The sequence below is a fragment of the Myotis daubentonii genome, chromosome 4 (assembly GCF_963259705.1).
Source record: "Myotis daubentonii chromosome 4, mMyoDau2.1, whole genome shotgun sequence".
Taxonomy (NCBI): Eukaryota; Metazoa; Chordata; class Mammalia; order Chiroptera; family Vespertilionidae; genus Myotis; species Myotis daubentonii.
This window is the reverse complement of record NC_081843.1, coordinates 89938644-89950692: the sequence shown is the minus strand read 5'-3', so window position 1 is coordinate 89950692 and position 12049 is coordinate 89938644. Positions and strand designations below refer to the sequence as shown.

General features: G+C 44.8%; 1 protein-coding gene across 1 annotated transcript in view; it reads right to left on the bottom strand.

Moving 5' to 3' along the window:
- Positions 1 to 8831, bottom strand: part of ADAMTS16 (ADAM metallopeptidase with thrombospondin type 1 motif 16) — a 107323-nt gene extending 98492 nt beyond the window's left edge. Inside the window, exons 1-3 of the mRNA XM_059694660.1 lie at positions 8600 to 8831; positions 8410 to 8515; positions 539 to 864 (exon numbers count right to left, since the gene is read on the bottom strand). Of these exons, the coding sequence (XP_059550643.1) occupies positions 539 to 864; positions 8410 to 8515; positions 8600 to 8659 (492 nt within the window). The 5' untranslated portion in view covers positions 8660 to 8831. The remainder of the gene's footprint in view (positions 1 to 538; positions 865 to 8409; positions 8516 to 8599) is intronic.
- Between the last annotated feature and the right edge of the window lie 3218 nt (positions 8832 to 12049).

Genomic DNA, 12049 nt, shown 5'->3' with positions numbered 1-12049 from the left:
GCCAGTTTAGGCCCGAGGCTGGGCGAAGGGAACGCGCCCCCCCCCCCCCCCACACACACACATTTTGTACATCGGGCCACTAGTCCTCTTCAGAATGACAGAAGTGCTTTCAAGCAACTGATCAAATAATTGCCATGGCCAATCAGCTGAGTACTGCATTCTATTAAAAATTAGGACACTAATAATGGGCCAGCAGTTAGAGTGCAGCCATCTTCTAAAATGTCAATGCCTTTAGAGGTGGCCATAAATTTGTAGGCACAGTTTCCAAGGTGCAGTGCTTTCCCACTATTATTCTAGAACAGCAGAGGCAACAAAAGGCTAGACATGTGTGTGCTATTTTCAAATGGGCAAAAGAAGGCAGCATGACATATTTTAAACTGATTATTTGGCAATTTTCTCCAGCTTTTAAGATCAAAGAAGTCTTCACTGCAATAACAGAAGATCGAGCTCAAATATTTTAAGGGAAATGGGTCATCTTTCCTCTTTCACACATCACTGTTCCCACCATCTCATTGCAGGTAGCAAGAGCTATACTTACCAAACCTTTGCAGGTTGAAAGAGCCACTGAGGAATTTTTGTGGGATCGTATGGAGCCTTGATAAAAACAGAAATCCTCAGGTGGGAAAGCCTGCACTGACTTAATGCCGCCCTTTCCCAGTGTCTGTACGATGAATCCAGGAGCCACCAGATGGCTGGATGTCTTCAATTCCATGTGGAAGTCGTGCCTGGAGCCTTTCAGTCGCAGGTGAAGAGAGTCCACTCCAGGCTGGGCCAGTGCCCTTTTCCTCCTCTGAGGGTGTGCGATTTCATGGGACACGTAGTTGCCACTGTAGTCGACCTCATAGGGAGACACCAGGTCATATTCTGAAAGTAGAAGAGTAATTTCAGCATTCTCAAAAAGAATACATTTGACCCAGTGATCCCACTTCTAGGAATATACCCCAAGAAGCTAGAAACACCAATCAGAAAGGATATATGCACCCCTATGTTCATAGCAGCACAATTCACCATAGCTAATATTTGGAAACAGCCTAAGTACCCATCAGCAGATGAGTGGATTAAAAAACTGTGGTACATCTACACAATGGAATACTACGCTGAGGTAAAAAAGAAGGAATTCTTGCCATTTGCAACAGCATGGATGGAACTAGAGAGCATTATGCTAAGTGAAATAAGCCAGTCAGAGAAAGATAAATACAGCATGATGTCACTCATTTGTGGAATATAGAGAACAACATAGACTGATGAACAGGGACAGATCCAGAGACAGAGAATCAGCGATTAGACTGTCAATCCCCAGAGGGAAAGTAGGGGAGGGTGGGGATAAGAGGGAGAGATCAACCAAAGGACTTGTATGCATACATATAAGCCAAACCAATGGACACAGACAACAGGGGGATGAGAGCATTAGTGGGGGGGGAGGCGTTAATGGGGAGATGAGGACCTATTTGTAATACCTTAACCAGCAAATAAATTAAAGATAAAAAAAAAAGAAATAGCTAACAACAACAAAAAACAGAATACAAAAGTTTTCAAATGTAACCTATTACCAGATGACATGTTTACTCAGTACAAAATGATGGAGGAATTTTCAATATCAACCCATCCACAAGTCCGAACTGTACAATGCACAAAAATCAGAGATGAGGGAATACTTTAAAAGTGGCCTTTCAAAGGGAAATCACTGCTGTTCCTATAACCAATCCAGCAAATTCTGTAACACTTCAAAGGGAAAACAATGGTAGGCTGAGTAAAACTAAAAAATTGACTTTGATTATTATATTTAATAATTTTACTATAATTTTTATAGCAGTAAACATTTCTTTAGTCATATATTTCAGTCTTTTACAAACATCTTCATTGTGCTAAGAAATTTTGGCTTAATCATGTTGTCAAGTTTTCAGACAACAGTTAAAAAGACAAATATGATGGGCATTCTTTGCTGCTAATTTTTTGATATTTGGTTACTAAATCATTGAACATCTAGGAGAAAAGGTAGAATACACACTTGCAGTTTTCCCAGAGGAGAACATTTGTAAATGTTGATTTGTGTATTTGCTCCCAATGAAAGCCACTGTTGACCCTCCAGTTGGCCTGAGCTCTTAGTGCTTGATCCTATTTCATACTCCAGGGCCTTTCCAAGACATGTGCCGCACTCTTCTTCCCACTCCCACTGGAATTTACAGTATTTAGCCAAAACCAAATTCAAATAAATGATTTTTAAGTCAAGAAAATTCCAAGGAGCTATCAGATTTCTGGGCACCCATATAGGTCTGCGGAGCTTCGATCACAGTCTTACAATTGTACTCCGTGTACACCTGATTCACTTCCTCTCTGTGAAAAGTACAGGAAGAGGCTTCCTGGAAACACTGTAGTTTTCTTGTCCAAAAAGTGTCTCCCTTATAGAAAATTGCTTATTTTTATTTTATAGCCAGGATTTGTTCTCTCAATACCATCATTAATGATATCATCTCTGCACTCCAAAGGTTGGGAAAGGTTGTTGCTATCCCAAGCAGGACAGGTCTTTGTCTAGGAAGGGGTGGCTTCATGCCAGGGGCAGCTCTCCCTGTGAGGCCATCCTCCACACTCGGAGCTGGGCTTTGAGACCACGTGAAGCTGCATTTGTCAAGGCTGGGGTCAAAATTTTCTTAGTTAATGATGTGTTAGCTTGATTTACACCTTTCAGATATTTAAACAATGGTATATGCACCTCCATCTGCATGCTAGTGATGGGCCTGCACACCTCCCGAGGGGGCCTGCTGCCTACCCCATATTTTTTCTAATGATCAGAAAATAGCAGCTTAGCATGCCAGCAGGCCTGAAACAGATGTTAGGCTGCAGCGCTAAAGAGGGATGGGAAGATCTACCCCTGCAATGAGGTGAGCAGTCTTCAAAGACCTCTTGCATGCCTAATGAGACCCCGATACTAATATTCTCATGCAGATTCTAATGTCATATATATATATATATATATATATATATATATATATATATATATATATATATATATATATATTCCTCTTTTATTACCAATATATGTCATTAGGAGGCTGTTCTGTTAGATGCTTAAAACTGGGGCTCTATACAGCCTTTATGTGAGCTGAACACAGTTCTTGGAGTCATAAGATAAAATAAAACATCTCCCTACAGAAGTGGCATTTGGTCACAACTGAACAGTACTCGAGTAATTATTTATTTTCTGGAAAAAGAAGGTTTCATTCACAAACAAAACTGTCCACATGTCCCTGTGCTGTCCTGGCAGATAGCTGTGGTTACATGGAACAGAGTGGGTGGCATCCAGGGACGGTCAGAAAAGACATGCCTCAGGTTTGGGAGAGGCAGAGAAGCCAAGGATGGGAAGGCAGAGAAGCAAGGACGGACTGCCCGTGCTGAAGCCCATGGCAGGTGAGGGTCTGAGGCCAGAGGGCCCATCTAAACAAGAGGCAGAATAACTGAGACCTTGGCTGTGGTCTCTGTGACCCCAGGTTTCTGTTTCCTCTGCTCAAGAGCTTTGGTGTATGACCCCTCTAGGCCCATGGCTGGGCCCACAGGCCTGGCCCTGTATGAATGAACAGGCACTTTGAGGGTGACGGATGAGATGGGCTAGAAGATGCAGATTAGACAGGCAGCAGGTTCGGGCAGACAACATGATAACCAACCATTGAAATATATGTCAAAGCAGGGCACTGTGGCACATGGGGTAAAATACATTGGAATCTTTTCATAATTTTTAGGAGAACGAGAGAATAAAACAAACCCAGTTAAATTGTATGCAGAAAGGGAAACCATGTCAGGATTGTGTGTGTGTGTGGCATAAGTATATGATCACAGCCTGAGCTATTCTGAAAAACAGAAGTGAAAAGTGCATGGCCAACCAGCCTTCCCCATTCCTGGATTTCTGGACTAAGGGGACAGGCTGGTGTGATGTGACCCAGTTATCACATGTCATCCTGCACTCTGGACCTCTCAGGGAGTACTACCCAGTAACCACTAGCCTGTCTCCATTGCAACAGAGGCCCTGGAGTGAGCACAGAAGCATGTGGACTGCTCCAAACACTGGCTAACCCTCAAATTTATTGCACGTAAAAAGATGATTACCATTTTTAAAAAATCAAATTGTTTCCAGATGATATAAGCCATATTCTCATGACCTTTATTTTGGATGGCAGATATTATCTATTTTTTAAAACGATGACTGATAAGCCCCTTTTGCATAAACACATGTGATGTTGTGCTGATAAATGTGTGACAACCAGTTGTCTGGGGGGAAAAACAGGCTGGTTTGCAGAATTTTCCAATTTCTCTGGTGTAAATACTCCCACCATGGCTGATTTTGATTACCAGTGTGTGAAATCACTGAACATGGAGTTTAGAAGAGACGCATAGTAGCAGACAGTTACATAGTATCTCCACCTTACTGATGCTATACAAGCATATCCTATATAATAAAAGGCTAATATGCAAATCGACCAAATAGCAGAATAACCAGTCACTATAATGTGCACTGACCACGAGGGTCAGACATTCAATGCAGGAGCTGCACCCTGGTGATCAGTGCACTCCCACAGGGGGAGTGCTGCTCAGCCAGAAGCCGTGGCGCAACAGGAGCCCCTCACACCTCTGCAGCAGTGCTAAGAATGTCCGACTGATGGCTTAGGTGTGCTCCCTGTGGGAAATGGGCCTAAGCCATCAGTTGGACATCTCCCAAGGGCTCCTAGACTGCGAGAGGTTGCAGGCAGGGCTGAGGCACCCCCCCCCCCCAGTGCATGATTTTCATGCACCGGGCCTCTAGTAACCTTATAAACATAGGTAGAATCATAGATAGAAAGCAGACTGACAGTTATCGGCTGGGGGAGGTGGAGGGATTGAACAAAAAAGAAACATAACAGAGAAAGAAAAAAACTCATGGACATGGAGAATACTTTGGTGATTCCTGGGGGGGGGGGGGCGGGGGGAGGAGTGGTGATGGGAGGTGGAGGAGGTTATAGGAGGGTAAATGGTAATGGAAGGAGACTTAACTTGAGATGGTGATCATGCAATACAGTGTACATATGATGTGTTGTGGAATTGTGCACCTGAAACCTGTATAATTTTGTTAATCAGTGTCACCCACTAAATTCAATAAAAAGGAAAAAAAGCAAATCAATGTGAAAAAGGTTATAGCTAAAGAATCCAATGAATGAACAAAATAACTACAGAATCTCACCATACAGTTATTATTATTTGGAGGGCAGTTAATATATAATTGCAGTAAACTGAAAATTCTAAACTAACTTTTCATCTTATGTTTTAAGATTATAATCCCCAAACTATTGGTTTGTGATTTCAAGAAAAACTTAATGTGATTCCTGACCTTTGAGAATCCTTTAAATAAGATCTTGGTCCTAATCAGGTTTTTTTTTTTTTTTTTTTTTTTTTTTTTTTTTTTTAAAGAAGGAAAAATACTCATGGCTGCTTCAGTCAGTACCCTGGACTACTTGATGTCGAAAAGTTTTTGACCACAGCAACCAGCCTAGGAAGACTCTGGTTCCGTGGTCAGCAAACCTCGACTCGCAAGCCACATGAGGCTCTTTGGCCCCTTGAGTGTGGCTCTTCCACAAAATAACATGTGCGGGCGTGCACATACAGTGCGATTGAAACTTCGTGGCCCGTGTGCAGAAGTCAGTATTTTGTAGAAGAGCCGGTATTTTGTGGAAGAGCCACACTCAAGGGGCCAAAGAGTCGCATGTGGCTCATGGGCCGCGGTTTGCCGAGCCCCAGTTTTCCGACCACTGCTCTGGTTTCAGGTGCAGGGCGTGGGGTGTGGACCATCTGTGCGTGTACTCGGGCTGAGCTGACCAGCTGCAGAGAGCTGATTTTGCACACTGTCTCCTCATTCTGTGTTTAGGGATGTCACATCGATAGCCTGAAATCTGCCATGATGGGAGTAATGACCCCATGTTAACCAGCAAACGTTCCAAATCAGAGCTCCAAAGAGCCTCTTGTTAAACATTTACACCACTGGGCCAACCTCAAGGACATTGCCCTGCCTCCTGTGGTGTGAATGCTTGAATGTAAATCAATATAAATTTCCAGAGCACAAACACAGACCATAGGTCTGTGCCCAATGAAACAAAGTTCTGAGGATCTTGTAAAACTTCCTAGGAGCTTAACTTACTCTAGAATTAAAAAGTTAGCAAATCTGTGATATGTTCCTGCTCTAAAAGGAGCCACAATTTTTATTACAGTGGCAAATTTGTAGGAAAAATCATTCAGTAATAAGGAAAAGCAATGCTAAATCAGCCAAAATAAAATGGGTGTTCCTAATGCTTGAAAATAGAATTTATCTCAATTTAGTTACCCTTTGTTGCTTCAAAGTGTATGGAGGCATAATTACTTCATATAGCCAGCAAAACTTGCAGTGTAGTTTGAAATATGTTTTAAACAAACATTATGGCCAAAAGAGTTATTTCAACTTACGTAACAGATGCCTGGATTTCCAACAGTAAACTGACCCCAGCATCAGACACAGTGTACTCTAGCTCTGCTGTTCTCCATGGAAACAGGTAACACTGCTGAGGAGAAAATCTTTCTCTGGTTTTGTGAAAGCCGCCCCTGGACACTCACTCTCTCAGCTGAGTCTATTATAATTAAAGACCTAAAACAAATGCAGATGAGGAATGAGGGTGGTTTGTCCACTAAGCTGGACTTCACTGATGATGGATTGCACCTGCCCCTTTAGGTTCTGACCAAGCCAGGTGAGTGGCTGTCATGGACAATCTGGGCTGTGACGCCTACCAGATTGGAGCTGCATGCCAGCCAGCAGGGAGTCCAGCTCACAGGGATCTATCTCCCAGGGTTTGGAAAAGCACACTTAGGCAGGATGCTTTGGCTTCTCCTCCTGGAAATAAATGTTTCACTGTCTATAAAACTCTTATCTTAAAGGAAACTTAATAAAGTACTCTGAAAATCTCTCGAGACCTTCAGGAATTTTCATAATTTTAGAAAACTAAAGTTTTTACAAAAATATTTTTTAAGTGTGTGTGTGGGTGCAATTAACTTCTAATGTGGATAAGTATATTGCATAATGCATGGTAAGAGAAACAATAAAGACGACCAGGGCAACCCCAAGTAGGTGAGCTTTAAATACACAGTGAAAACTGAGCTTTAACTCTTTCTATCATTTACATCTAGCGCCCTCTGGTGGTCCCGGAAAAGATCCTCTGTTCCCACATTCATCCGTTTTATCACTTTATATATGATTTATATCTTCGTTCAGAAGATGATGTCATTTAAAAAAATTTAATTCTTACCCGAGGATATATTTTTTAATTGATTTGAGAGAGAGAGAGAGAGAGAGAGAGAGAGAGAGAGAGAGAGAGACATCCATTGGTTGCCTTCCATAGAGCCCCAACTGGGGATTGAACCCAGAACCTCGGAATGTGCGGAGACCAGGAACCAGACCTACGACGTTTTGGTGCATGGGGAGGAGGCTCCAACCAACTGAGCCACACAGTCCAGGGCCAGAAGGAGACAATTTCAACAGTAAATGCAGACATTAAATTATTTTATCATGGTGGAGAAATTACATTCAGGTATTTTGAATTATTACCTCTTTAATTTTCAAAAATTTCTGAAATCATATTGTGATAATCAAAGCTTGTTCTCCCTCTAAAAGTCATTTTTCACATTTAAGATGACCGTTCATTGTTGGAAATGATATGAAGTATTAACACTGAATAATACCCAATGGATTGGGTTCAAATAAGAACCATCTATCTAGCCACTGATGTTCCACACCTGCTTTCCCATTCACCCAGGAAATGTGAAATTCCCCAGGGCTGTTTGTGAAATGCTGCTTCTGAGCCGTGGAAGTAAAACCACGCAGTGCAAAAGGGTCAGCTTTGTTTTTATGACAGACGGTGGCACAGGATATGGACACTGCTTATGATGCCACACTATGCTCTTGAAGAGCACCAACTTTGATATTAAGATGGTGAGTGCGGAGCAGAAATGACTACCTCTGCCTCGGGTTCTGAGTCTAGGATAGAGCTTAAGTTAAAAATCAGGTGCGGCTGGGCGCGGCGGGGTGGGGGGGCGGGGGGAGGCGGAGTGGAGAATTGAGTAATATGCTCTCTATAAAAATTCTTCGATGCGCACATTCATACAACCTCTAGATTCCCCCTTGGCTCTTTCATTTTTTAAAATAAAATATATCCCCTTGCCTTTCCCTCTGATGTTTGTGGTAATAACGCTGGTGAGTTCTTGCTGGTTCACACGGAAATATAACGTAAATCTTGGTGAGTGGACTCAGGTGCTCCCTCATAGGAAGCAGAGGTGTCTTAGGAGAGTTCCTAAGTGATGAACGTGCGCGTTAGGGGGTCACCAGCGGCTACCCTGCAAGGACTGGAACCCCGCTCGCGGACTTACCGCCCTTTTTCACGCCGGCGGGCCACTCCGCAGGACCTGGAGGACGCCGGCTGCTCGGGCTCCCAGGTGAGGCCGCTGGGGGTCTCCAGGCGCACGCAGGTGCCTGCTGGAAAACAGCGGCGACACCTCGGTCAGACTGGGGGCTGCGCGAGGGGAGCCGCGGGACCCTGCCCCGCCGTCGGGGACTCACCTGCACACCCACCTGCACCAGCAGCAGCACCCAGAGCGCCGCGCAGCCGGGGCCCCACATGGCCTCACCGCCCAGCGCGCCCCACGCCCGTCGCCCAAGCAGCGGACCCCGAGGGGAGAAAGCACGGCTTCACCCGGGGGAGCTCGGAAGGGTCCAGGACCGCGGGATGGTCCCCAGTTGGGTGTCGTGCAAGTGGGCACCCGGGACCCGATCCGACTGGAGTGCAGGAGCCTTCCCCTCCGCGACTCCGCCACCCGCGAGGGGCTTTTACTGCGGCTCCGCACCGCGCGGGGGGCGGAGTGGCGACCGCGGCTCGGCGGGGGCGGTGCGGAGCACCCGCCCGCATCGTGGGAGAATGGGGGAGGGTGTTGGAAGGAAGGCGGGAGAGGACGGGGGAGGGGAGGGAGAAGCGAAGAGGACGGAGGAGGGGAGCAGAGGGGGGAGAAAGGGGAGTTGGATGGCGCGGAGAGAGAAGGAGGAGGGCTGGAGGGCAGAAAAGAGGGGGAGGGAAGAGGCAGGGGAAAAAGGGGTGGGGAAGGAGAGCACTGAAGACTGGGAGGATCGGGATGCTCGCCTGTCCGAAGTCGGATCCTCAAAGGGCTCACGAGGGTGGAGAGGGGCCTGGAGACGCTGGGCAGTGAGCAGGTTGAATGGCCTGCCCGTTGCCCCCCAGACCTACTGTTTGTCTACCCGCCTGGCCGTGCTTAGCTGCGCTGAGCACAGCTTCTCCGGACCCCCTTCCGGAGGGCTTTGCCTGCGCAGTGGAAGGGGCAGACACCTGCTGGTTGGAGTGAGGCTGGACTCGCTGGGGCCCTGCTGGGTCCGCCCTCCTGCCTGGTAGAGAAGATGGAGTGTGGTCTGGGGCGCCCGAACCTTCTGGGGAACCCGTGGATCTATGTGTATGTGCCTTGCTTTGGGGCTTGTGAGGTGATGGGTGACCTGGAGGTGGAAGAAGCTCCCACTTCCGGGCCAACTTCCCAGGGATGTAGCTGCGCTCCTGGTCCCCGGGGCTTAGGCTGCCCTCGACTGGCCTTGCCTGGGACTGCCTGTGCAGGGGCTTCTGGGTGCAGCCTTTGGATCCCAAGGAGGGGCAGGAGGGCGGCCACAGGCCTGGCAACAATCCCAACCCTGGTTCTGCATCTCTCCACAGCTAGTGTGTATACATGCGCATGTGTACGTTTCATTGTGAACGCTGTGTACATGCACTTGTGTGTGCACCTATGTATGTCACTGCCCCCTGTGTGTGCACATTTGTGCATGTGTATGAGCTTGTGCATGAGTACACCTGTTAGTGCTAGTGACCACTTTGCTCCAGTGGTTGCTCTTCATCTTTCTGACCAGTTACCTCCTGCAGTTCTCTGGTCTTTGTGGCTCATATTCAGTATAGCCAGGGGTCTCACAAAGGTTCTGAGTTTCACTCAGGGCAGAGTTTCCCTTTGTTCTGAGTGAGTAGGGAGCACTGCATGCTCAGTAAGTGGGGATCTCTAATAATCTCTAATTAGCTCAAATATAGCCTGCAGGGAGTCAGATTCCCCAAGTCTGACATGAAACACCTAGGGGCTCTCTTTCTATGTTTAAACAGATGCAACAAAAGAAGAATGGCTGGCCTAAAAGGATTCAATTAAAATTTTTTTTTTTTAGTAATACCAATATGACTCTCTTTCTATTGTGAGGAAAGAAACACTATTTTTTACAATAGTGAGCGTTTTTCCAGTTCCTTTAGCTGTTCACTGAATTCAATGTTCATCCCACACCTAGAATGCCTCTAGATCACACAGACCAAAGGCAAACTCCAGCCTGGGGTTCTGGGTTGGGAGCTGAGATGAGGGAAACTGGTACACTGGGTGTAACCAGAACTGCCAAGAACACAGTGCAATGATGTGATCTGTGACTTATAATAAGATAAACACACACACACACACATACACAGTGGTCTTCTAGTTGTGGCACAGGGCTCCTAAAACCCTTGGAATTTCCCAAGTGCTGAGAGCATTAAAGGTGTCTTTTGTAATGCTAATGAGTTGGCTTTGCACCCTAGGCTGTTGGTTAGTTGCCAGGAGAACCACATAGTGAATTCCTGAATACCAGTCCTGGAGGGGAGCTGTTTCTACTCTCTACTTGCAGACCTGGAATCACCTCTGTCTTTATCAGTGGGTCCATGTGCTTGATCTGGCTCTCTGCAGCTGATCTGGTCTCTCTGGACCTCACTTTTCTATCTGCACAACAAGAATGGCACCGATGGCTTGCAGATGTGTTGGGGTTAGGCGCACTGATCTACACACATAGCAAGAAAGAGCTCAACCCTGTTCTCCTCCTCCTTCCCCAGCTATGGGGAGTGGAGATCAACCTGGAGCTAAGTGTCCCCAAGGAAGAGGGTGGAAGAGTTTGACTCAAGTCAGACTATCACTGAGGAGGGACGCCAGGGACAATAGAGCACATTTTACGATGTATTCCTGTTCCCTGCATCACAACAAAGTCAACTTGGAATAACATGTGTAAACCACAGCATTTTCCTTCCAAACACTGTTGTGATCTGGCATTTACTTTTGCGGAGAAGTCTGGAAGCAGGTTTGATTTTTGTTCTTCAGTTCGGATCCTCATAGAACCATCACCTATCCTTGCTTTTGGGTTCTTTTAGAACGTGTTTGGCTGTGCATTTTGTCATATATTTTCCTGAAACATCATAAGTGTGTAGATTTTTTTCAGCTTTGGGAAGATATAGATACTTATGTGCTTATTATTTGTGAGACATGATATTTAATAATTGGTATTTAGTATTAAAATAGACAGTTTAGATCATTGCTGACATAAAATGACAACGATGATTACTGAAAAAGAAAGTATGTACACATGTATACAACTAAATGAGGTAAATAGAAATAGCATGTTTCATATTTCACAAAATATTATCAAGGAACAGAAAGGGGAGAAAGCACAGAAAAGCAAATGAAATGCTACTAAAATTCTATTCCACAGATTAGGGAGTCAACATATAGGCTTTATTAGTAACGTTGAACATCAGAGAATTAAGCCAAGATCCTCTTGAAAAGTTGAAAGTAAATACTGATGGCTAAAATAAGATTATATGAGAATAGAAAAGTAAATAAGATATTTTGAATATATGGAAAAAATAGAGAATAACAACAGGGAAAATAAAAATTAGAAGGTATAGGGTGTGACAACAGAATACAAAAAATTATAACAATACATACAATGGGTTAAATTTACTTACTATAGAACAAAGTCTTAGATTTTGTTATGGTAGTAAACTTCAATCATATACTCTTAAAAGTACACAAAAACTAAAATATTAAATTACTCAATTAATATTAAATTAGAATATTTTTCAGAGAAATAAAATAAAATTGAGACTGCCAGAATATGACCCTGGGTACATTTTCTAACCCCCAGAATGTTGCAAATAAGCTGCCAGGTGGTGTGGGAGAATTA